Source organism: Pygoscelis adeliae, unplaced genomic scaffold (assembly GCF_000699105.1).
Source record: "Pygoscelis adeliae isolate BGI_AS28 unplaced genomic scaffold, ASM69910v1 Scaffold178, whole genome shotgun sequence".
NCBI classification, from domain to species: domain Eukaryota; kingdom Metazoa; phylum Chordata; class Aves; order Sphenisciformes; family Spheniscidae; genus Pygoscelis; species Pygoscelis adeliae.
In genome coordinates, this window is record NW_008825323.1 from 3,738,279 (window position 1) to 3,765,321 (window position 27,043).

Here is a 27,043-nt window from a genome sequence, read left to right on the forward strand (position 1 = left end):
GTGGATTTCAGTGCCATTCCATAAAGACATTCATAAATTATTTTTAACAAAGCAAGTATTGTCCTCTTGAGGGGTCATGTGATTGTGTAGGAAAATCACGTCTTCATTGCCTCTGAAGGCTTTATTTTCAACGTTAATGCTTGAGAAGTATGATTTACCAATGGCAAGAATATATTATGAGATGTGTAGAATGGAGACATGCAAGGAAAGAATGAAGCTTTTTTCTAATAAGTCCTGAAAGGAATAGTGACAGGAGTATAATTATAATTAATAAGGTCATATTATAATAACCTTAGCTATGCAGTTACTTTTTCCTTTTGTTGATGGCTCTCTTGGGAAATGGACTGTGCCAAAAGCAGGAAGCATGATGAGGAATAGCTGCTGCATAAATTTCATATTTGGAGCCTGGAATTAAGGTTATTCCTGAATCTGAACTGTTGCTCATCATCTGAGGAAATTCCCTCTGCCATTTTTGCATGAAAGGTTCCCTAAAAGTGATAATTTAACTGGCTTAACCTGGCTAAGGCTCCAGATGCTCTGTCTCAGTGATGCCTTGGGCAAATAACCTTTCGTTGTCAGAGACGTTTTGGAGGATTTTCTCAGCACAGAGCAGGCTATGCTACGCTGATACAAAATGAAAATAATTGCAACAAGACCTCTGGGAACATGCCTTTCTCTGTGTTTTTAAGCATAACATCCATCTTCAAGAATGGGCTTTCGGTGGTGTTGAATCAAATATGTGAGGGCATAGGGAAACTGCAGAAGAGTAACAGAAATCGGGTGTTGTGAGACGTTGGTTGGTGCATTCTGCATTTTTCACTTCTTGATGTACCCTTGGCTGGCTCTTGCCTTGGGAAAGTGGGGTCCATCCCCACCAGAACTTCATGAACTTTGGTAAAATCCTTCTTGATAGATTAACAGAGACACACAGCGGTGGCACAGGGCAGTGGCGGAAAGCACAGACCTCCATAAACCTGCTGCAACGTGCAGCCACACGCACCTGGGAAGCTGTTACAGCCTGCACCACGTCTCCATAGGATTTCTTTCCCCTAATAGTTAAACAAAGAGGTTTATTTGCACACCTGTGTGGCTGTTTTCAGTAAGGATTTCGTGAGGTTTCCCCACACCTGCAGAGATGGAAATACTTCTGTACTTAGCAAGTTGGGCTAAGTACAGAAAGGGTAGGGGAATCATATGAGGTAATGGCCATATTTTCTTTTTGTTGTTGTTTCGTTTTCCAAAATGCAACTACTTTTCTTATTAGTATTATTTTCATTAGAAAAAAAAACCCTGTATGTTTTTTTGCTACATGACATTGACCTCCTAAGCTGCTGTTGTGTTAATATGCATGAGCATGCACACGCAAACACGTCTACTTCAACATACTCTGTGAAGGTTTCCATCAACAAGAAGAGCATTAGAGCTGCCACTGGTTGGGGTTAGGGCATGGAGGGTCTTCCAGGCTGGTGTTTTACTGGACAACGCTCTCCTTGGAGAGCCAGGATGAGGGCTGGGGCCAGAGCAGAGTGCATGCCTGCCTGTGTATCAGATACCTGGTGTCATGTCCTCTGCTGCTGGTGGGGCTGGTGTCAGGATGGAGCCACAGCTCGATGCACGTTGGTACCTAGGAGCCCTGCCCTCCCCTGTCGGTCAGGACTAGGTTTATGCTGAAGCTAAGGGCGAGGGTCAGAGTTGGTTCTTTCCTTGGGCACGGCTGTGTTCATATTCACCAAAATGTCCCCAAAATCTTCCTGTTTTGTAACATGAAATGGTGTCATAATGCATTAGACCTTTAGCTCCATTGTAAAATGGAGGGAGCTACAAACCATACACAAACATATCACAACATGTAAAAAATACATATTACATTCTGCAAGAAGTTTCCACAAATATTTTTTATTATTAATACTTAAACTCATGGCAGAGTTCTCGTGTATTTGTGCCCCTGTGCTCTAGACCCCCGTGGTGATACTGCTGGTTATCGCCGAGCTCATAGAGACGGGCATGTGCAAACCAGGGCTGAGCTTGAAGACAGGCAGCTAGAAGGAAATTGCAAAGGAACAGGCATGCTTTCTGTCTGCCGGCATAGAACAACTAAATATTCAGTATTATTTTTTTGATTGTATTGTATTTTTCTCTTAAGCCTTTGTCATGTTAAATGTATACAACCCTAGTAAAAATTCTCTATTGAGATCTTCATCAGCTAAAACATATTGAGGCTGTCCCTTGAAAATTCTCAATTTTTGCCTGACTATGTGATCAGGTTCTGCAAATGCCCATCTAAGGGGCTGTCCCAAAGCACTGTAGCTGGTAGTCTTACTGCTACAGGTGCTAAACGTGTTTATGTGTTAACTTTATATTCTTAGCACAGCTTAAATGATTCTATTAAATGCTGGGGGATATTTTCCTTAGCCTGGGAGTATAATAGTCTCTAACTGAGTCGACTGAAAAAGCAAATACCGAGAGCAGTGCTCTTAAAGCTCTTGTGAACATGGTGAATCATTGAATAGCTATTCTTGATAATTTGTTAATTTTCTGTGGTTTTCTTATTACGGAACAAGAACACCTAATAAAGAAATTAATGGGAATACTTATTATAATTTAAGTTTATTTCCTGACTTACTTCTTTGTAAAGACAAGACCTAAATTGGGTACGACATGCACTGACAGTCTAGGCAAATATTTGCCAACTGATGTATTTCCGTCAAGTTCATGCTACCTCTTGTACTTAAAAGCATTGCAGCTACTTCACCACAGATTCGAAACAATGACTCTTTTGAAGTGATCAAAAACAATTATATTGACAATGCAAGCCACTTGCTGATATTAATAATCTTTTATATATTTCTCTGGTTTCCCATCTGTAATGCTTTTATTTCTGTGACCTGTTCTTCAGAAATCACATTGACCGTCCCCAACCCAAATTTTGGGTCCCTTTTGTCACTTCTTCTGTGCTCACTTACTCCTCTTTTCCACATCTTCTTTGTTTCATCATTGCTTTTTTCCATTTTTTCTCCAAGATCCCAAGTTTTTCTAGCTTTGCCTCATGTTGTGCAGGACTGTTATAGAATCACAGAATGGTTTGGGTTGGAAGGGACCTTCAAACACCGTATAGTCCAACCCCCCTGCCATGGGCAGGGACATCTTTCATTAGATCAGGTCAAAAAAAAAAAAAAAAAAAAAAAAAAAAAAAAAAAAAAAAATTCACTCTCTCCATCTTTCTTATGAGCCCTCTTTAAGTATTGAAAGGCCACAATAAGGTCTCTCTGTCCCAAAAGGTCATAGCAGTTTAGCTTTTTGAGTTGATTTTCAGTTCTCTGGACCAGTTCCAGATTTCTGTCAAGAATTTTCAGTTCTTGACAGAATTGAAAGCCATGGCTTTCTTGGTATTTATGAGTAAATGGCTCAAATTTGAGCAAAGCCATGGCTTTCATTGGTATTTATAAGTTACCTTTAGGTGAAGCAGAAATTGTGAAATTGCAGTTCTCATGACAAATATACAAGTAATAACTGTATATTACATGCGGTTACAGCACAGTTGTAAATTAACAGGATACAAAATAATTTTAGAGTGTAAGTCTTACACTTAAAGCACAGAACAATGACAAATTGAATGTGAAGTCAAAAAAGAAAGTTTAGTTATGTGATTAAAGTCCTTATCCTGAAGACGTTAACACTTGTTAAAGCTACATGGAAGCTCTTGTGAAGTAGATAAAAATCACACGCAACTGATGAAACTTGTATTTAAGGGTTAATAGGTACATAGCATAGTTCTGTGTAACCCTTTCCCTAAAATGTTGTGATAAATAACGGTTTTGTATGAATTGCTGCAAATCTCTACCACTGAAGCTGCTTTCATGTCCTTAATAAAAACATTTGAAAGTTAAATAATTAAACCAGTAAAGTTTCTTCCTGCAAAGTATTTTCCTAGATAAACCCTATTTTTTATTCTTCCTGAAGAATTCCTGAATTCATAACAGAGATTTATTGTTTATTATAATGAACAACTTGTTCTCCAAACAAGGAAATTACAAAGCATGAATTCTGCTCTTTGTTTCACGTCTTCAAACAAGAGATTAAGTTATCAGTTAAAAATACTTCTGTAAGGTTTTGCATTAAGACTGTTGAATCGTTCACCTTTTCCTTTATAGACAGGAAGTTCTTGATCAGTGTTTTTTTCTGTTTAGGATATATTTGACAGTGACTGGTACACTTCTCGCAGTCTCATTGGAGGAGCTGATATTATTGTGATTAAATACTCTGTCAATGACAAGACTTCATTTCAAGAACTAAAGGACAGTTATGTCCCAATGATAAAAAAAGCATTAAACCACTGTTCGGTTCCAGTAATAATTTCTGCTATTGGTGCAAGAAAAAACGGTATGTATCCAGTCTCCTGTAGCAATAGTTAAAATCTCACTTGGTCGTTAGAGATGCTGTAATTTCAGTAGACGCTGATTGTTTTTCCAAGTTGTTAACAGAAACAATTAGTCTGTCAGGATGACAGTAATATGTGCATGTATTATGGTTCTGTACTGGTGTATTGGTGAGAACATTACGCTTAATTAACCCTGGTGACAAAAGGCATCCTATCCTGCTTTGACCTCTGCAACGACTCTTCTTGTGGAGCCATCGCACACGGGGATTAAATCTAGTGCTTTGGATTAAGCTGCGTACATCTGAGTGTATGAGATGAACCCTGTGGTTAAGGGTCCTCTCTGGTCGTGTCTCAGGTACAAAATATCTCTAGTGTATGAGATTAAAACTAAGTCCATCAGCTTGCGATCACTGGAGAGGGGGTGGGAAAAGCCTCAAAATTCTCTAGGATGTCGTGGGATGAACGGACATAACAGCCCTTTGGGTATCACAAAGTGCCACGTGGTGCTGCGTCAACAGAGCTGACCTGTCACGGCAGAGTAGCTATGGTATAGCTATGGTATAGCTATGGTATGGCTATGGCATGGCTATGGTATAGCTTACGTGTTCGCACAACGGCCTGTCCAGGCTGATCAGTAGTCTGCTATGAGAATGATGCGAATCAATTTTACACTGAATATTTTGCTAGCACAAAGTTGTTGTTGCTGTCTAATCACTATGAAAACCGAAGTTGCTCGACTGTGGAAGGACCACGTGGATTTACAAAGTGTCCAGCAGCTGACGAGGGCAATGCTGGTGAGAACACGTTCACGGTTTGGGTAAACATTAGTAACTTCTGTCTGTTTACATCAGGGAAATAAGGTTCAGAAAGAATACCCTAGATACCAATAGAACAAATATACAAACTTTATTCTGTATTTCCGAATGTTTTGCATTGTGCTTTTGTTGATTTTCATATGGTCTTTTTAGTCGCGGCGCCTGATTTTTAATCATTTTTTTTCCTGAAGCAATGAATGCAAAACTTGAGCCTGTGAGTTGCCTTTTACTTTATGAGTTTGACTAAACCAAGTGTTTCTGAGCATCCCTCCTGCTATGAGTAAGGGACATGATGGATGTAGACGTAGACATTTATTTCATAATGTGCAAAGAAATATTAAGCCATATGAAGTTGTGTCTTCTGTGGACGTAATGCTCAGTTTTGCCAGGGTCTACTTATATATCTTTTTGCTCAGTGATTGAGAATGGACTGTTAAAGAACTCTATAACAATTAAATCTTTATTGTCTTCCCTTTAGTAATTCACTGATAATGATCAAATGTTTTTATGCTCTGCTTTATACAGGGGTAATAAATCTGCCATTCTAAAGGCAAGGTCTCGCTAAACTAAAGTTTGTCTTCCCCAGCAATTTTTCTTGCACTTTTTATTTAAGCACACGATGCCACCAATCTGAGTGACTCCACTACTGGCATTTTTCTTTTCCACCTTTTTTTTTCTGTCTTCCTCCCTAAATAATGTGACCGTGGGAGAAGTCAGGCTCTCCAGTCGCAGTTTCGCTCTGGGACCTGCCGGAGCAGACTGCTGTGCAGACACAGAGCCCTTTTGTTTCTAGGAGGTATGTGTGAACACAGCAGTTTGCTCATACAAATTACTAAGATCTTAATCCTCTGTAGCAGCAAATGGTGCTACCAAAAGAAATAAAAAAAAGTCGTGTTATTACATGTTATCCATAGGTCTGAACAGAGGAAATTAATGTAGAGCATGCACGGCACATTTGAAAGCACATCCATGGCTGGCAAGTTCTTACTGGCATTAAGCAAAGCTGAGCCAGGGTGGCTAACAGATTTTTATCAGTTAACTGGCATAATCTTCAAAAATACCTATTCTGGCTTAAAATAAAATCATGTAAAATGTGTGAAATCAATGAAATCATATTCCACAGTGCGTACATGCCCGTAACAAGCGGGACTGCAGTGGAAATTTTTCCCTTCCGTTACTGTGCATGCTTCCTGCACGGAGAGGCCACAATAATTAAACAAGTTTAAGGGTGACATTAATGAATGGCAACACCTGCAGGCTAGTACAACAGCTGTGCATATAAGGATACCGAGGCCCTAAGCCAAACCTGACTTCTGGAAGTCCTGCTTGACTTTCCCGCCTTAACAAAACTGAATGTAAAATAATGCTAATGTAATGTAAGCTGAGCTTTGTATAGCAGCTAATATTTTGAACTGATTAATAAGAATTTCATTTTTTTGCAGTAATTATAGATTTCTTACTATAAAATGACTGTGTTTCCATTTCCCTTTTTGTTCTTTTCTAAATAATGCATCTTTAAAATTATTTAGGAAGGCAAGTATTCTGGATTGTTTGACAAAAATGGCTTTTTTGCCTGTCTTTTTACCCCAGGAGTGCCTTGCACCTGCCCCCTGTGCACTTCGGACAGGAGGAGCTGCGTCACCACCTCCGAGGGAGTGCAGCTGGCCAAGGAACTAGGAGCTACTTACCTCGAGTTGCACACTCTTAATGACTTCTACATACAGAAGTACTTTGGAGGAGTGGTGAGTGAGAAAGCCCTGGGCTGAAAGCAGGGTGGCACACATGGGGGGTGCTTGGCCGATGTCAGGGATTTGGAGAGCGAGCAGAGGCAGACCACGAGCCCTCCCACTGAGGGCATCCCACTAATGCTAGATTTAGACTAGATAGAAGGAAGAAATATTTTTCGCTGAGGGTGGTGAAACACTGGCAGAGGTTGCCCAGAGAGGTGGTGGATGCCCCATCCCTGGAAACATTCCAGGTCAGGTTGGATGGGGCTCTGAGCAACCTGATCTAGTGGAAGATGTCCCTGCCCACGGCAGGGGGGTTGGACTAGATGACCTTTAGCGGTCCTTTCCAACCCAAATCATTCTGCGATTCTATGATGCTAGCTGAATTGGCAGAACCAAGGTTGGCCTGGTTTTAACGACCTTCTAGGAAGGTTTAGTAAAGCCATACTACACACTGCAATAATTTTTCCCCTCCTGTTCCTGTCCTTTCATCTTGCTGGGATGGGATAATCAAAACCCAGCTGGACAAGGGACTTGACAAACCCATCCCACCTTGAAGATGAGTCCTGCTTTGAGCAGATGCCCTGAGTGGGTGACCTCCACAGGTCCCATCCAACCTGAATTATTCCATAATATCCTGATATTTTTTATTTTATTTGCTCAAATTCTCATGGCTGTTGTAAAGTGAGACAGGTAAGATTGTTGAATTGCCTGATTTTTTAGCATATTCTTGTGGTTGCTCAGTTTGCAGTCGTGATGCAGTTTGCAATCCTGAGCAAAGCCTGGGGTCAGACGCAGCGAAGCTGAATGAGGCAGAAGCTGAGAGACTTGTTAAAATGTCCTGCCTCTAATGAACTTGCTTTTTTTCCACTCTCCTGAAGACAGGGAAGCCCACTGAGCAGTTTGTAAATGCAGTCTTTCAGATTTATTTGTCTTCTCCACAAAATTATTCCACACTGATATTTCATTTTCAGTTTTATGAGGTGTTTTAAGCTCAGCCTTTTTTTGAACCTTTTGGTTACTTTCCCAGTGGCATTTGGGTTGGATCAAAAAAATGCAGTTCTTTCGGCACAGTAATTTCACATGATTTGTACTGTTGTTGTCCCTGGAGTGTAAGTACAGTGTGTTTCCATGGGATTTGATAGTAACTTGGCATATCTGGCACAACAGTTAGCCAATTTCTATTGGATCCATTCATTCCCAATTAAAAATGAGGAATGCACTCAATATCTGGTCCAGTCAGAGTATTTTTCTAGTTTTTACGAAGCACTACATGTGCTACAGTAATACGTTGGGTGATAAAAGCGTTTAAGACATGCATTAGCTGGAACTGAACCACCCTTTGTGCCTCTTCATTCCTGTAAAAGGGATCATTTCCCCTCAAGTACGTTTTTTTTGCAGTGGTGACACTTGTAGTCTGTCCCAGTGAAACAAACCTTGCCCACAAAGATCACCCTGTAATGTGACTTTTCCAGAGGACACGGTAGCATTGCGTGGTGGTGGTGGTTAGCAGCAAGCTGAAGAGCTTGTACATGGTTTTGTTATTTCCATCGCTTGCACCTGACTTATCCATCAAGTCTTATTCTTCTCTGTAATTCTGTAATTAGCATCTACAGAAGTTGGTAAATTGAATATCTTTGTGCCTGTCATTTCTGGGAGGATTAAATACAAGAGAATTAACCACCATCATTTGAATAAGTTGCCTTTTAAATTGTGGTAATTCCAACTACATTTGGTACCTTCTGCTGGTAAAGGAGTGTTGAGACTCAGTGACCTGGATGACTGTTCGTAGTGGCAGTAGCCTCAGTCCTGCATACAGCACCCGCTTGTTCTCCTTAGTTTGATGTCTAGGTTGTTCTTAAATAACTAGGATTTTTTAAAAATACATTTCGTGTTTTAGCTGGAATATTTTATGATCCAAAGTTTGAATCAGAAGTCATCTGAAAAAATGAAGAAAAGGAAAAAGATGCAGAAGTGCCATCGAGTTCAACCACCTCAGCTTGAACAGCCAGGTGCTCGCTGATGTCTGGTCTCTAGTATCGTTCATTATGTGTGTCATGTTCTTTGCGCAATTAACATTCTGTAATCATTACTGTGAGCTGTGCTATCTATCTTTAGCTATTCTGGTTATGTTGCTCTAGTTGCATCATCTCTTAGTGATGGTTTAATTAATGTGGGGAGAATTGTATAGCAATATGAAGCATTGCAGTGGACTTCCAATTTAGTTTGGACAAAAATAATAGGAGTGGGTTTCTGGTGCAGTTGATGAAATAATGCAAATGTGAATTAATAAAAGCTTTACATAAAAGATTTACAGAAAAATTATAAAAGAAAGTCATTACTTCGTGCTTTATTATTCTACAATATCATCAAGTAATATTTTTATTTGCTGCAAATAGAACAAGGGAGAGGTGTATGCCCCCGCACGTGATTTCCTGCACGTGATTTCTGAGCATCTGATGCATTTATTCAGTGAAATAATTATTGACAAGTAGTTACCTCTAAATATGTAGTTGTTTCTTTTCACACATACTAGAAATTCACTGATCCCTTAGGTCTGGGATTCACAAGCAAGGTTTCTTTCAAACGTAAGTGCCTAAAGAGGTTTTGTAAAAGGATGGACGCTTTACTAAACTAAGTATTTCTTACATGTCTTATTTTACTATACTAAGTATTTCCATTTTTAGAGTATTTTACTAAACATATTCAAATGGCATATAAGAAATTTTCTTATAAAATACTTTTTTCAAAAATTTTCCTTCATTTGATCAGGTCTCTGGGAATAGAGTTGTCCTGTTGTTAGTACTTGCTTCAGTTCTACAGCCTGACTCCTTATCTTTCGCAGAAAAAATGCCGATCTTAAAGGGCGAAGCCTCACACTATGACGCGGACTTGCACAACTTGCTCTGCTGCTGTCAGTGTGCAGACGTGGCATTCTACCCTGAAGACCTCAGCACGGTGGTGGAGGCTCACAAGATCATCCTCTGCTCCGTCAGCCACCTCTTCATGCTGCTTTTCGAGGTGAAGAGCCCTGCCGACACCCACGATGCCTCCATCGTGCGGATGGCACAGAGCCTCTTCGCGGTGGAGGCGGGGGCTGCCTTCCCCCCAGCCCCCCGCGGCATCCCGCCCTGCGTCCCACCGGTGAGGGTGGTGGTGAAGGACTCCGTCTTCTGCTCTTGCCTGCCAGACATCCTCCACTTCATTTATTCAGGTACCCCCCAGGAACGGGTCCGGCTACTCATTTCTGGTACAGCTGATGTCTCATGCAGGAGTACGTGCATCACCCTAAGGAACGTGCCTTTGCTGTTGGGAGATGATGTTCTGCTGCGTTGCTACAGCTATTTTATCCCTTGTGATTATTACAAACAATGTCTATATGAAAAAAGCCCTTCACCTAGATTTAATAAAAATTAAATTACTTGTCATTCCAGATCTAATGAACATAAACTAAGCACAATATTTTACTGAACAAAGTGTGTAAGCTAATATCAATAATACTCAAAAGCTTTGCCAAAAAAATCCAGAGTTTGAGACAGTTTCAGACTTTGGCCTTTTAAAATATTTAAAATGGTTGCATGTTCTAAACATACTGACAAGAGTGCAGGGTTACTTAAGAAAACTCAAGTGATTTATTTTCTGGGTATGGTGCTGCTGAAGAGAAAACACTGATAACTGGTTGTGGTGCAGGGGGGTCTGATACGTTGCATGTCCAAAGAAGAGCAATGAAGCAGGTGAAGGGTCTGGAGAACAAGTCTGATGAGGAGCGGCTGAGGGAGCTGGGGTTGTTTAGCCTGGGGAAAAGGAGGCTGAGGGGAGACCCCATCGCTCTCTACAACTCCCTGAAAGGAGGTTGTAGCGAGGGGGGTGTCGGTCTCTTCTCCCAAGTAACTGGCGAAAGGACGAGACGAAATGGCCTCAAGTTGCGCCAGGGGAGGTTTAGATTGGACGTGAGGAAAAATTTCTTTACTGAAAGAGTAGTTAAACATTGGAACAGGCTGCCCAGGGAAGTGGTTGAGTCCCCATCCCTGGAAGTATTTAAAATACCTGTAGATGTGGTGCTTAGGGACATGGTTTAGTGGTGGACTTGGCAGTGCTAGCTTAACGGTTGGACTTGATGGTCTTAAAGGTCTTTTCCAACCTAAACGATTCTATGATTCTACGATTCTATGTGTTTTGCTACCAATTCAGTACAGGCAGTAACCTCACCTACCTAATCCCATCTGCCTATTAAAATGGCACTGATATTTTTCTATCTTTTTAAGTGTTGCTTGGGAATCCTTGGGTGAAAGAGAATTTTTTTTTTTTCTGGAAGTACCTGATACCCATTTATTCATTATAAAATATTTTGCAACATGTCAGTACATAAGAATATATATTTTATATTTGTCGAAAGAATTAGCAGGCTTTTTAATGATGCATTCTGATTTTAACTGTAATAAAAAAAAGCCCCAAATAATAATATTGCTAGAGCTGCATCCATAAAGAAGCTTAGTCAATCTCTGTAGACTGATACCTGCCTGACATATGAAAAGGATTTCTGCCTTAGTAGCTGAGACATGAACACTGGCTTGTCAAGACACAATGGAGCCTCTTTCAGCTTTCAGTTAGAGTTTGTATATTGAATACATCCCTTTCAGTTCTGTTCAAACCAGTGTCAAACATAAGGAACAGATGCAGAAGTTCTTGAGTGTGAACGGATTGATTTTTTTATTTACTGGTGACATGAATAGAGGATTAAACCTGGAATTTCAGCAGGTGAAAGATAAGTATGTCTGCTGCCTTCTGTGTATTAATTTTACTTTTTCTTATGTCAACCAAAGAGGTGGGAGACTTTGTACAGTTGTAGGTGAAACTGCTGTAAGCCACAGCTCCCAACCTGAAGGCCATTGCCAAAAGTCATTGCAACGTTTAGTACCTTTGAGAGACGACAAGTTCTTTCAAAGATGTTTAAGGCACGGGCTGGGAAGAGATCAGATCATGAGGCAGTACCATCATTTTCAGCCTTTCAGGACCATGACGTCATGCCCGTGAGGTTATAAACACTTACCATCCATACGGTATACATAAGAGCTGATAGCGCTAAAGACGCTGTAAGCTGTATGTGCTGTTTCAGCATTTTCTGCAGCAGAGTGCCTTCAGGGCTGTGCTGACTTGGGCCTTACCCCGAGCTTTATCTCTGTCTGACTCTTCCTTGCTTCATGGGCCTGGGCACCAGAGCTGAAAGTTACCAAAAAGCCCCATGGGGTCTTTGAGACTTACTCCAGCAAAGTCTATAAGGATAAACTACATTTGTTTTAACGCCGGTCAACACTTTTAGTTTTTCCCAGAAAGCTATGGAGAGACCTAAGAGAATATCATGGTTTTGACTCTGAAAACAAGAAAAAAAGACATTCCACTGCAAACTTTGCGCTGGTTTTAGCTACCAGTATTCAGAATATAACTGTGCATGAAGGTTTTCTGGTTCAGACACCTGCAAAGCAATGCAACCAGAAATATGAGCAGAAGCTAAAGAACTTCCATAAATATTGAAACATCCAGGATTTTTTTGGTAATGTCTACCTGCAATATGTAGTGACTAAACTAGGAGGAATCCAGAAATTGATTTTTAAAGCAAGGGAGATGCCCTGATCTGTCTGTACTTGATTGCATTCTTGTAAAAGTACCCTGGAGATTTTATTGTGCAAGGATTGCATCTTGCCCTTCCTAAGCACAAAGATCTGGCTGATTTATTTGCAGAAAATATAGTTTCTGCAGGATCTGTTTGGCATTGATATCATCTTTTCCCTGCCTGCTAAGGCCTGTGCCTTGTTGATTTGTAATCCAACTTTACCTGATCTTGTGACAGGTGCTTTCCAGTGGGAACGATTAGAAGAGGATATAAAAAAGAAATTGAAGGATCCAGAAAAAACTGAACACGTGCTTGAGAAAGTTAAATGTATCCTGAAAACTCCAGGGAAGGTACATCTAACTCTCTTAGCATAATTGTTAGTTACTTAAGTTCTTGGGAAATGGTTTTGTAGACAAGGTTTCCTTGCCAGTCTTTGCTTTAAACTCACTTTGGCTTATACAGCTTTTATTACTTTTTATCAGTGGGTTGTTCACAGGCATGTACAAAATAGAAACACAGAGATGCTGATCTAATGTGCAGAATTACTGTAATCGGTAAAAAGCACACAAGTAGGCATCCTGAAAGGATTACTCGTATTCACAGCTTTGCACATTGTCTAACAATATGATTATGTGTTCCTAATTCTCATGTAATAGAGGCTGACCAGGAAAGCTTTGCTTTCCTGAACATGTGCCAAAAGTTATGTTTCTGGAGTAGATCAGGACAGTTGGTTTCTCTTATAAGTGCTGTGATGTGGAAATCTGTCTATATATAAATCAATATATATAATTCAGCAGATGACTTCACAGTAAAATGTAATTTATATCACATCATTATTATGTTAATAAAAAGTCACAATATAGAGTTGGTTTTAACAGCCATTTGCTGATAGAATTTATACATTCCCTGGTACTGTAGAACTTGCACAAACTGTTTCTGTCAATTTAAATGGGAAATCATCTTGGACTGTCTTGAGATAACATAATATAAGGATCAAAAAGTTTCTTAGCTGTTTTAAGCTTCTGACCACTCAGCTGTTGGCCTGCCAGTCCTAAGTGTCCACAGCTAAAACATTCATAGGGTTGGACTTAGAAAGTCCTGAAAACTTCTAAGATAATAAACCTGAGTTTTTGCTGTTTCTTCTGGGGTTTTGTTACGTCTTTGGGATACTTTTATTTCACATTTAAAAGTTTTTCTTCAAAGATGTGAGGACTAGAAATGAATTGTGATTTTCTTGATAAAAAATAATTGTATAAATTAGATAGAATTTTAACCATAAATTCAACCTGATCTGAATTTCACTTATCACAGTCTAGCAATATGATTTTGATGTTCCTTTTGGTAGCTTTAGATTCCATTTTTAAAGCAAGAAAAACAAACCTGAAAAAGTAACTGGAAGTACTGGGTTTTGGAGGGTGTTGATGCTAGCATGCCCTGATTGTTTTAAGAGAAGTCTGTGCTTCAGCCTGTGAGCTCCCTCTGCCTCTGTGGAGGCGATATCAGGGCAATACCAAGAAACATAAATTTTGGGTGCCTTGCATCCATTCGCAGCATCACGCCGGGGGGTGGATGTGTGTCCCATCAGTGCTCCCCCCAGAGCCCTCAAACCTTGTGTTTCTGCAGCCTTGGGTCCGAACAAGGGCATGTATTAAAAAGTTTGGAGTCCAGAAAATTTGTGATGCAGCCAAACCTGCCCAGAGGTCCTGGATGGGGGAGTTTTGTCACAGGTCAGAGAGTACCACGGCAAGAGCTGGGGTGTGAGTGTAGGAGACAGAGACGCCTTGGAGCTGCTGCACTGTGGGAAATAGGAAAATAAATGATAAAGATGATTGCAGAGGATTGCACGTGCGAGAGGCACGGCTGAGTAGCATTAGCAAAAGAACGTAAAGTAGAAAGCAAAAGGCTGTTGTTTAGTTTCCCCATATAAATGATCTTTTGTAATCTTTTACTCTGTGGGCAACTATACATGACAGTGTTTTATTAATAATTTATTTTGCAGCTAAACACTATAAAGGACTGCAGATCTCACCAGATAAAACGGCTGTATAATACTTCTCTCAGGCTGTTCTTTAATACGCCTGTCCTAGCTGATGTCATCTTCAAAATACAAGGTATGGTACCTCTGCTCCTCTTGACATGGGCACCGCTGCATCTCCAGCATTTATCCTCTCTGCAGGAGAGTTGGGAAATGCAGGTGACTGTATTTTCTGTTGTGTCAAGACTAAGAAAATGTGTACGTTTTGCTGTCACTGTGGAAAGCAGTTTTTGCTTAGAGCTGACGCTTGTGCCTATGGATGCTTTACAGCAGCGTCCACTCTCAACGTGGTTTATCAGGGCTGAGCCTGTACGAATGCCCTCTGCCTGTCATGGTAGACTTTGTGCCCTTCTGATTCACACACCCCCCTCGGAGGCTTAGCAAATGACGGGTGTGCTGCAGGAAAGGCCCCTGCAATGGCATAGCACCAAGGTAGCAAGGCTAAACCGGGGGTTGCATCACAGGGTACTGTGATTTTATTTTAAAACTTACTTATCTCGCTCATGTTCCCACCTGAACAAGCACTGGGATGTATCCGAGGGCTCTGCCCAGCATCAAACCTCGGAGAGGCGTGGAATCCTGTGGCCAAGTCTACACTGGTTGCCCTCAGTGAAAAGACCAGAGATGCTGGTTTTTGACTCCTGAACACCTTCCCTCTGTCTGTCTCAGGCTGGTGCTGCCTGTGGATGTGCCTTTTTTTACCCTCCAGAAGCTGACAGGGATTTATGTCCCGCTCCTGTGCCTCCACAGGCTTTATTCACTGCCCTTCTTCCCCCAGCGTGGGCATCCCTAGAAATGCACGTAGATGTGCTGGGGTTTCGATGACCTGCTGATCAAGGTGCTATCAACTCCTGCTGCGTTTTACTGCCCTTCTAGATGCTCCCGTACCGATCTTCATGTTTCTGTCACAGGTCTCTGCAACTTCTCTATGATAGGTGACTCCTTACGAAAGCAACCTTCAGCCTTGCAGGCGCCTCGGTTAGACCTGCCTATTGCACAACCCTGCAAGTGTGAAAAGAAACATCTGAATTATTGTTTTTTGTTTTTTTTTTTTTTAAAAAGTCTGTTGAGATGATGGTAATTATTGAGTCCTCTTTGTGGCCAGGATTAAAAAGATGTGGGGGAGCGGAGGCTGGCTCTCCGTGCTGACTTGTCTGTAACAGACTGTTAAGTTACAAACGTTTTGCTGGTGGCCTTACGGAGGTCGGCTCACAAAGGTGCCAAGTGCTCCTCAGCCAAGGCACGGGCAGGTGAAACCGTCTTTTGTCCCCTTTTTGTCTGCAAAGAGCGTGCTTGGGTGCACCAATATGCTGCAGTGTCATGGTTGATTTTTTTCTGGAAATCAAATGCGTTCACCCTTAAAAATAAAGATATGGGGGGAAAAAAGTGTCACACGCTTTTGTAAGAATAAGAAGGAGATGGTTTTTAAATACTAATGATTTTCTCGATTTGTCCACACCCACCCTTCGTGCAGAAATGGCCTTTTAGGATTAGGCAATTGTTTAATTATTTTCAGCTTTAAATCTCAAAGCCAAATATGAAGCATTAATCCCTCAAACATAAGCACACGAGGACAAGCAGATTCTTTCTAGATGTTCTGTTTAATACGCAGAAAAAACAAAAAGATCTTTGAAAATTAGAACAAAACACTGATGCTGAGTTTAATGACATGAACAATTCATCTCAGTGTCCCACTCCTGAGAGAGGCTTTGTGGGAATTTGATGAAATCATACCACCACTATATATTTTACAGAAAAAAAATTACTGCCAAATGTGTTGACAAATATTTTTTAAAAAGTGTGCTTATCCACTACTAAAATGTGAACTGTTTTTCCTAATGTTTCATAAATCTTCCAAGCCTTTTTCTCTAATTTATCAGCCACAAAAATTGTATTAAAATTAAATAGTTACTGAGAGAAACTGAAGTCTTTAGTCTTGATCAGGCAAATACATTTTTAAGTCTTCAACTAACTCCTTGAATATTGGGGTCTCTTTGACCTTTCTAGCTTAGGAAAGTACTTGGGAGCCATTGAAAATGGGAGCCCGTTATGTCTGTGTAAAGACTCATAACGTGACTGAACCTCCTAATTAGTAGGTAAACGTCCAATTGCATGCACATACAAAACTGCGTGAGTATCTTACACCACATCTGCATCGTGTATTACTCACGTTATGTGCGTAAATATGTAATACCATCGGCACATGTTCTCTCTATATGGAAACATATAAATTTTGTATGTAGTGTAGACAATTTGGAATAGAAGCACAAGTGAATAGAAATAGAAGAAAAATGAAAAAGGGCCAGATGTCTTCAAGGAGTTAGGTGGCAGGGTTGTGGTTAAGGAGGAAATTAAGACAGTAACTTCTATATAAGTATTTATAGTATATTTATCTTGCATGTCAGTTGATCTATTTATTATAATTTTGATTAAAACATGTATATCTGACTGTAAGTTCTCGTTCTGCCTTCGGTTGCTGTCCCGCCTGGCACTTGTTTGGCACCTTCTTGCATGCAGGACTGTTGAGTTCAGCTGGACTCTGCAGAAGTCTGAGTGTCGGGGCTGGAGCTCAGGCTGCCGACATTTTCACTGGGAACCTCTAAGACCTCTACTGCGCTGGGCTGTTAACCTTACTGGGTCTTACGAATGCTGTAGTAAAGTAAATGATCCACTTGCAAATATCGGAAAATGGCAAAATTTCTGGAAAAATTTATCAGCATTATTTTTGTAAGACAACCATCAGGAAATTCATTTAGGCAAAATACTTAATCTGGTTAAATTCATACTTACTTAATGGATTTAATGGAATTTCATCTGCGATAATCTGCCTTTCTCTGCTTTGTGTGGTTATGTGAAAGTTTGACTTCTGGAACACGCATTTATTACCAGTGGGACTACTGATGAACACAAATTACTCATTTGCATAACAATTCACAGCACTGCATATTTACGCAGTGGGCCAGAGGTTCAGTTAGTGTAAACTGGTGTAACCCCAGTGGTGTCAGATTTTGTACTAGTTGAAAGTCTGGTTTTGACTGATAAAAGTTTGCCATATTTTGAGCACCTGGTGTCGGGAGCAGGCTGTCATAATAAATTTGGTATTTCTCTTTGTTTGCTGGTGGCTACTAGGCAGATGTAAACATCTTGACTGGTATAAAGTGAGTGTGTCATTAATTATCAGTTGGATACTGTTGATTTTAAACACTCTAAAATTGTTTTAAATCATGTTCAGTGAAATGAAGGCCTTCTAAGAAAATATGAGCTTTAAAATCAAGATATTACAGTGTATTTAAAATAATAATATATTTTGTCTTGCATCCTGCAGGTGCAACTGTACCAGCCCACAGAGCAGTTCTGGTAGCTCGCTGTGAGGTAATGGCAGCTATGTTTAATGGTAATTATCTAGAAGCAAATAGTATTCTGGTTCCAGTGTATGGGGTTTCCAAAGACACTTTCCTCTCCTTTCTAGAGTATCTTTATACGGACTCCTGCTGCCCAGGTAAGAAAATTTAAAAATACATGTATTCCTGTTACTCATTTTTCCACAGTGGGGCATTGGTAGAAAGCAATATAGCAGCATTTATTTCATTGAAAAATGCCAATGTTTTTATGGATAATGTCTCAAGAAAAAGAACTTGTTCATATTGTGCAAGAAAACAAAAAAATCAACCTTATTTAAATAAAATAAGCTGGAGGCAGAACAAATATCACTATTTTGTGCTTACACAGCAAGACTCAAAAAACTGTGAAATTTAGTTTCTGGTCCATTACAATATTTGGAATTTTCTTTCTACATCAAAATAATATTGCTTTCTAATCTTAATTCTGGGTCTTATTTCAAAATTGTCATTTTGTTTAGTATATATTTTGTTAAGTTTAATATAAACAAGGTTAAATTGCAAGAATACCTTATTTATACACATGGGTATCTTATTTGTATGTAAAACCAGGAAAAAAAAAAAGTCAGCTGGAGTATTTGGCAAGAAAAAGTGAAGTAAAGTATTCTTTCTGTCTTAATCTTTGTCTTTTTTAACGAGAAGAAAATCTACATACTGAATATGAAATATGATTTAAATACAGATAATTTTCCTTTGATATAATGAATGAATGAACAGTGGTGTGATATGTATTTTTGCTTTTGTTTTCTTTCCAAATAATTCTACCTTATTCTTAGGTTTTCCATATGTTTCTCTTTCCAGTCTGTCTAACATTTCCTTGTCCATCAGTTCAAATATGCAACCACCGTATCATAGTTTTTTAAAAATACGGTTGCTCCATTTTCTCTTTGTCCTTTCCACTGTATTTTCACATACATGTATCATAGAGGTTCTTTTCTGAAAGAGACGTTAGAAAGCTAAATCCTCTTATTAATCACCACCTGCTTTAAATAGACCAGCAGCACTTGACTCAGCATCTTCAGGAGATAGGATACTGTCTGCAGTTTATTACACTCGCCTTCTAAAAAGTACTAACTACTCTTTTCCTGTTAATTACATAGTTTATCTGGAAAAAGAGAGTGATATAGCACACTTATAATGATAATAGTGAAAAATAAAAGAAGGTGATAGTGGTTTGATTTTGTGTTCATTGTTAGGTGTTTAAAAGATGACTCTGTGAAAAGTGGCTTTGATCATCCTGTCAAAAAAGTAAAACACTTGTAACTTCTGTTTTCTTGTTTTTCAGCCAGTATTCTCCAAGCTATGTCTCTCTTGATCTGTGCAGAGATGTACCAAGTAATGAGGCTGCAGCATATTTGTGAGCTTTACATTATCACACAGCTTCAGAGCATGCCTAGCAGGGAACTGGCATCCACAAGTCTCAGTATTGTTAGCTTGCTCAAAAAAGCTAAGGTATGTGTTGTATATATTAAATAAGAATATATATGTTGACTTTAATTAGTGGGGGTTTTGTTTGTTTTTAAAACATCCTTGTTAAGATTTTTAAGATCTTAGTAATTTCCGTTCCCAAAGACAAACATTGGTATACAATCTGTTGATGAGGGAGACCTGGTGGCACAAGGTTGGCTAAAATAAGGCCTTCTTCAGCCTTGTATTGTAGAATGTCCAGTCATACCATAATCTGTGCCATTTCCTTCATCAAGGACACATTGCAGTAATTCAGCTTAATTGCAACTTCTACCAGAAAAGATGTGTTTTAGGCAAGTGCAGCTGCACTACTTCCTCAGTCAAAAGGAAAATTGTTTTATATGCAAGTGGCAAAGGAGATCTAACCTGATAGAATATTGAGTTAAATACATAAAAAGCATGAAAAGAAAAGATTAAAGGCTGAAAAAAAGAGAGACAGACAGACAGACAGTAAAGGCAGATTGCTAAAAACAAAAGAGGAAAATAAAAACTGAATTGTTTACAAGTCTCAGGCAGGATATTGTCTTATTTTGTGGAGAAAGAGGAGACAACAAAACCAACATGCCACGCTCCTTACCTTCCTTTTTCTGAAGCTCTGCTACTGTGCAGAAGACAAAAATTTCCAGGACTCATGACCAAAGGAGCCCCAGGGTTTAGGTCACACCACTGGGGCAGTGAGTGTTGTCCGGTTTCCATCTGTTTATGTATTTCCATCGATGACTTTTCCTTCGTTATCTCCTACAGTCAAAACTTTATTTAGTAAGCTGCTATGTTGACAGTGGAAATCTGAATTATTTTGACATGCGAGGCGTGGTTATGTTTTAGACATGATAGCATTAGGTATTGTTTGTGTTTCCTCTCTTCTCACAGTTTCACAATTCTGATTGCCTTTCAACTTGGCTTCTTCATTTTATTGCCACTAACTACCTCATCTTCAGTCAAAAGCCTGAATTTCAAGATCTTTCAGGTAATCTATCAATTACTCTTAAAAAAAGAAATGTTTTTCAGTTGTGATTAGATCAGAAGCGAGGTGCTGGACAATACTACTTCTGCATGAGAAGGCGATTAGGACTTCTTCAGGCTATACAGTCTAGTCCAGTCCAGAGCCTGAGCTGGATGGCTCACCACCCTACTGTGGGACCAGCATGCGACACGTGAAGAGTAGCATAGCCAGCAACCACACCCCCTTGTCCTTTGGTTCCTGTGCTGATGGCCAGGTTCCCACCCATAACTGAATTGACTAGGGTGGTTTGGACATTGTATGTCAACCCCTCCACCTTATGTATAAAGTTTTGTTTAGTTTGTATATTTGAATCAACGTAGTGAGTCACTTCTAATACCTGCTCTTTAAAGGTTGGGATTTTCTTTGAAGAAAATAGGATTCTTACAGTACTCTCCAGAAGATCTCATGAAATCAAATAACTAATGTCCATTCAAGTAAATAAACCCAGGTTCTTCCAGGGAACTGATACTTATTTTCCCAAACAGTATATTTGTTTCCTGACATGTAATTCTAGAAAGTTTTGCTCATTGCCTATGGGATTTTTCATCACCCTGATGAAGGTGATCCTGATGGGTGCATCGCTTTGACCCGTGGTTCATACTCAGGTCATTGGTATGGGGCCAGTGTATTCCAGAAGGGGATTTTTTCTTACCAGTGAACTGAAGCTCTGCTTGGTCCAAAATACATTAAAGGTCCTCCTTCCTCATTTGCAAGGCTCATATATGCATGTGTGATGACGGACGACTTTGTATTCGTTATCAGCAAAGAAAGGAGACCTAAGTCCTCCCTGCCTTCTTTGGACCTGGAATTCGTCTTCCAGCGGCCCGTTTGTGCATCTTCTGAAATGTCCATTTTGTATAGCCCGATCTGGATTCAACATGAAAGAGCAGGGCACCCATGCTGGTGGGTGTCACCCACCAGTGGGTTCGGTCCACAGTGGACTTGCTTTGCTTCCCTCCCGGCTGGTTCAGGTGTCAGGGTATGTTCGGCAACACTCTGTGGCACCTTCCTCGCGACAGGGCTTCGGTCTCAGCCACCCTGAGGTTCTCCTGAAGCTGCAGGAATCAGGTTGTCCTCTCTATTCGGTGAAGGTGGGAGCTGCCTCTGGCTTCCCCTTGGTGAGGCAGGAGAGCACAGAGACCCGATGGCTTAGGATCACCACAGGGCTCAATCTAGGCACATCTGCTCACTCATTTTCCAGTTCCCCAGTGAGATATCAATTTACCAATATTGCTTATTAAGTGTTTTTTTTTCTGCTGTGGAAAGTAGTAATAATAGCGCTTCTGTCTCCGTATTGCAGTTATCCTGATGGGTCTCAGGCTGCGTACGAGCCTGTCATGAAACTTATTCAGTGATGCTTCTGATAAACATCACTTATCAGGACTTGTCAACATGTGCTCTGACAGTGCCCGAGTAACTTGGGGGTGAGCTGTAAAATATCACCACGCCAAATGTCTGCTGTGCCATCACCTGGAGTTTCCTCCATGCTTCCACCACTCGTGGAGCATCCAGGGCTGGTGCAGAGCAGTACTAAAGCTGTTGGCTGTCGGATGAGATTTCTGAAGTCTCTGGCGGGTGGCTGCTACCAGGTTGGCCGTTTTCAAAAGCACCTGGGAATTGGCTTGAAGGAAAAGGGTACCACGCCACCAGGCTGGTATCCTTTGAGATTTGGTGTCCGCGTGCCCGGCAGCCTGCCCTTTGCTTTTCTCCTTCCTTCGAGTCCTTTCCATATGGTTGACTGAGTGGTCAACATGCTCTGCTGCATTGAACTTGCGCTGAACAAGCCGGAGGAAAGAAGTAAAAGCACATAAGTAAATACAGGTGGATGGTGTGAAACCGTTCTGTCCCGGCTTGCCAGGGCATAAACGCTCCCGGGCGCATTCCGATGGGAGCACACTTCCCAGACAGCAGCCACTACGGGCAGTGGGCCTTTCTTACTCAGGACACCGCAACAGGGCATCACCTCAAGGTTCAGGGAGAGCAATGCAGCACGAGGCAGCGGCTCTCTAGTGGCTTTCTGACAGCTGGAATCTTCAGAAGCAGCCCTGCCTTTCGCACAAGGCAAGGGGGAGGGCGTTGCCTGCTGCCCATTGTTACTGCCATTTCCCTGACCTCAGCCCTCCCCAAGCTGCAGGTCTCACCGCTGTGTGTTGGTCTCTGTTCGGCTTGGTTTGAGCCCCTAAAAGGATCGGGCAACCACTGCTGCGGGCTGGCTCGGGAAAATCTGGGGCAGGGGGATGAAAATGCCTATTTCCGCAAAGGCAGAGGGCATTCATCTAAATAATATAGATTAAAACTCTCTTACATGATTTTGTCAGTGACAAAAAACACGTGGAAGAAAAGATAAAAGTCTTGCCGAATTCTGAATGCTCTCCTTGCATTTTGTAATGATCTTGAGACACACTATTGGCATAGGGATTGAAATACCCTCCTTTATAGTGTTGCAGCATAGAAAAAACCTCGCAGTTGATTACCACATCTGATTATCTTCTAAGGATAAAGAATACTCCCCTTCAGGATAATCTCTCTGCTCTCTTTAATAAGTATTGTATTTATTTTATTAAGTAACTTACTTATTGCTAACTTAATAGCAAGGGAACATTGTGTGGTAACATTTACATCTGCAATACAGTAAGATCTAGGCAAAATGGACAGCACTCATCTTTTCTAGTTGTATTTATATCCTTAATGTTTTTTAACCTATTTTAAAAGACTTTTTGCAGCCTGTGCACTTGTGCTGTATGTTCGGATATTACATTTAATTCCTTTATTGCTTTGTTTAGTGGAGGAGCGCAATTTCGTAGAGATGCACCGATGGCCTTCCAATTTGTACCTGAAGCAGCTTGCTGATTACAGGAACTATGTCCACTCCCAGAAATGCCATTGCACAGTAATGTAGAGAAGACTGAACACACGCAAAGTGCATCTCGACGGGTAAATCTCAGACTGGGAATTATACGGAGTATAAAAATCATGTCAAGAGCAAAACCAGATACTGATCTCCCCTGGAACACTGTATGCCATGCTGCAGTGCGCTTGCTAATGTTCCTTGCTTTGATAATAAACCACTCTACTTTTTTCCTTAAAGCATTGCGAAATGTATCGTGAAGGTTTCTTTTAAGCACAAGGATTTCACACCCATGGGGATTAAACATAGTACGGGACAGTGTCATGACTGTCATCTGTTCCCCCTTCTAATTTCTTTGTTGGTTATTTTATTGGTTTTCATGGTTATTTTTGGCTGCTAAAAGAGCATCTGCTGAAAACAGATTTTTTTTGTAAATCTGTGTACAACAGGAGCACAGTAGCAGTGCAGGAAGTTGAGAAGCTGACTCATAAGTTCTTTAAATATTTCAGAATGCAAAAATTTACTGTAGCGTCTGTTGGTTTGCAAAATAAAGGGTAGGCTTAATAAGCATTTTAGTTACTATTAATTTTCTACTTCAAGTCAAGTCTATAGTTCTTTTTACTGAGACTCTTACAGTCATGTGAGTGGATATTGTAATTCCAGAGGAAAGTCTATGCATTACTATATTCTATAGTGCCTCCCAAAAATCTAAAAAATGAAATAATTTTTCCTCCCAATAAATAGGAGAAGAAAGTCTGTTTTAATAATCTGTAGAACACCTTTGTTAGTATGGTCATATCGCATTTTTCCCCCTAAGGAAAATTCAGGAAGAGCTAAGTCCACACAGAGCATCTCCATACGGTACTGGTAGGGACCAGGAGGAAAGGGAAGGAGGTCGACAGTAGGTTTTGTGGGAGAAAACTCACTGGCACTCGTGACTTTTTTGGGAAAAGTGGGTCTTGTAATCCTAGGTCCCCGCTGGTAGCTGACAGCTTAAACGTCTGATGTGCTGGTGTGGAGGGAGGTGACCCTCATGGGTACGCCAGCCCTATGAGGGACGTCAGCCATTGCGACGGGACTTTGAGCTCGACCCTCCCCGGTGGGGACTCGGTTTAAATTGAATTATCATCACATGATAACACCATGTGAGACAAACCTGATTACATTTTCTGGCTGCACGGATTCTTTCTCAGATATAACATATAAATCCTGAATATTATGACTAGGACGACCCTTGCAGACACTACTTGGTTTGTCTGTACTACTGTCTACAAGAAAACAATTTTTCTTGACCTAAATCATTCGTCATGCCACTAACTTATATGTATGTAGTAATATTAATGACAAAATGAACCCAACCTTTACATAAGGGTATTCATCTGAGCATAGATACTTTTCTGTAAGTGAAATCTTATCGAGGAACTAAACACTTCATTATTATTCTTGTACATTTAATTCTGCTTTGCCAGCTGTCTTTAGTTCTGGTATGTAGGCTGAGCCTAGAAAGACAAAGAAAAGACACTGAAAAATTTATTTACTGTTTCCCCAATGTCCACAGCAGACCATCTCAAAAGTACCTGGAAACTGCAGCTGTGAGATGAAAATGGAACAGCCAATTGCTGGAGCTGAACCTTTTTTTTGCTTATAAGAATTGTTTTCATATTTCAATACAGGTTTATAGGTAAATTGTTCTTTACAAATTCTGTGCTAGAGTTGTAGGGATTTTTTTTTTTCTGTTGATATTTTGCAGAGGTTGAGAGGGTATTTCCTTTCCTATTTTTAGACAAAAAAAAAAAAAAAAGGCGCTTGTGAGTAAGCTGGCTGCTGCAGGCTCAAAATTCTGAGGTTAGTTTTATGTAAGAATGATTATTTTTTTTTTAACTTTTCATCTGGAGATCCTAAAGTTCTTTAAAAGACGAGATATACTTATCTACATCTCGCATATAAGGAGTCTGAAATATAGAGCATTACAATGCTTTTTCAAGATCACTAAAGAAAACTGAAAACATTAAAGAAAAAATGAGTAGGAAAGTAGTATGTATTGAACTTAATTGTGAAAAAAGGAAATTTCCTATCATTATAGTAGAAATTAAAAAAAATATGTGTAAGTTAACTGGATAGATAGGAATAAAACTTAGAGTTTTTTGAAGCATAAAGTCATGAACAAAAATGACCATGCAGCTGACCTACAGCTTGCCTGGACACCAGATAGCATCCTCGGTCACAGCATGTGCTTCTACGAGCCGCCAGCTCAATTACCAAAAGTATGGATTATATGCCTCATACCAACTTCTTGTACAAAACTGATACAAAAGTTGTGTGAATGTTTGTCTGCATTGCATGTAGTCCTAGATTTTTAATATTTTGAAAGCTTTCCCAGGTTTTTTGCTAGAAGTTAGTCTGTTGCCAATAATTTAAGTATAGATAACAAATAACAAAACACTATTTTTAACTTTCTGGAAATGTTTTATAGGCATTTAAAAATAGGCTTAATGGAAATACAAACTCTTTCTATCCAACCAAGAGAAATATTTTGCTACTATGTATTTTAGTCAGTGGTAACCACAGGTTTTATACAGAGAAGCCAGTAAAAATATTTATTATTTATTCACAGATTAATGCATACTACTATTCAGACATTAAAACAGCTTTCCATTTTACTGCATATCCCCATAATGCCACCTGTATCAGGTGCAGATGTGCTGTCCTTGCAGACATAGACCATCTGATAAATTTAAATTCTTAGAATAATTCTTATTATAAATTCTTATTTTTATTCTGTATGATGATTCTCTGTAGAAATGTATTTATCTTAAAGCTATTTTTAAAACTGATACTTTAGCATTCAGAAACGTGACTGAAAGTAGATCATGATGCTCGGTGAGTTGCTGTCGGTAATTTTTTTTAGTGGAGGCTTTAGGACCATATCCATCATGGATAGTCAGGAATTAGTGCAGTACTGAGTTTGGTATTTATGAATAACTTTGTATGGTAGAAAGTAAAAATTGCTATGGTATTAAAAAAAAAAACCCTTTATAATATGGTATAAAGTAAAAATCAGGAATCAGCTGAAAAAAAAGTTGTTTAAGCTAGTGGTTTTGAAAAAAGTAAAATGTCTGAGGAGGAAGGCTTCCAGCATCTCCTGAACTCCCAGGGCATCGGCAATGTTGGGGTCAAAGAAGGAGGGTGGTGGCAAATTCGGGTGCCCTTAGGCAGGTCTTAGAGGGTTTGAGCTTACAGTTTCAGACTTAGGCTTAAGTGGAGTTTCAAATCCTGAGTCCTTCATTAGAGCTAACTCTCAAAATCCACTTTTAGAACACAATTTTTTTAATAATGGATTGCACCGTATAATTCTTGCTGTACCGATATATGTGTATGCTTGTCCCAAGCTAGCACTAAGCTTTACAGAGACTAACAAAGCAAGCTTTCTGCACTAATAATGTTTTCCACATGATAGTTAAAAAAACTCTGCTATTGTCCTCTAGGTCTTGTTGTATTTGATTTGAAGAAAACTGTTATAAGGAAGAAAAGCTATTTTATTAGGCATGTGCTGAAACTCCTGTATGTTTTTCTTTTAATATACCCTGACTAAATATACATGTTTTTAGATTGAATATGTAAAATTTTGTTACGAATAAAAAATTTTATCTAGTCAGTCTCGTGATTATTTAACCACGTGCATTAGAAGATCTGAGCATTACACTGGAAATATTTTTTGTAGTTTATTAGAAACATAGAATCATAGAATCATCGAATCATAG

At 39.9% G+C, this 27,043-nt stretch overlaps 1 protein-coding gene across 1 annotated transcript in view; it reads left to right on the forward strand.

Annotated features, from left to right (window-relative positions):
* RHOBTB3 (Rho-related BTB domain containing 3) overlaps window positions 1-23,371 on the forward strand; it is a 28,808-nt gene extending 5,437 nt beyond the window's left edge. The window contains exons 3-12 of the mRNA XM_009330311.1: window positions 4,188-4,380; window positions 6,784-6,935; window positions 8,821-8,932; window positions 9,766-10,134; window positions 12,769-12,881; window positions 14,531-14,642; window positions 17,892-18,065; window positions 19,250-19,416; window positions 20,302-20,398; window positions 23,218-23,371. Coding sequence (XP_009328586.1) covers window positions 4,188-4,380; window positions 6,784-6,935; window positions 8,821-8,932; window positions 9,766-10,134; window positions 12,769-12,881; window positions 14,531-14,642; window positions 17,892-18,065; window positions 19,250-19,416; window positions 20,302-20,398; window positions 23,218-23,333 — 1,605 coding nt within the window. The 3' untranslated portion in view covers window positions 23,334-23,371. The remainder of the gene's footprint in view (window positions 1-4,187; window positions 4,381-6,783; window positions 6,936-8,820; window positions 8,933-9,765; window positions 10,135-12,768; window positions 12,882-14,530; window positions 14,643-17,891; window positions 18,066-19,249; window positions 19,417-20,301; window positions 20,399-23,217) is intronic.
* The last annotated feature ends 3,672 nt before the right edge of the window (window positions 23,372-27,043 follow it).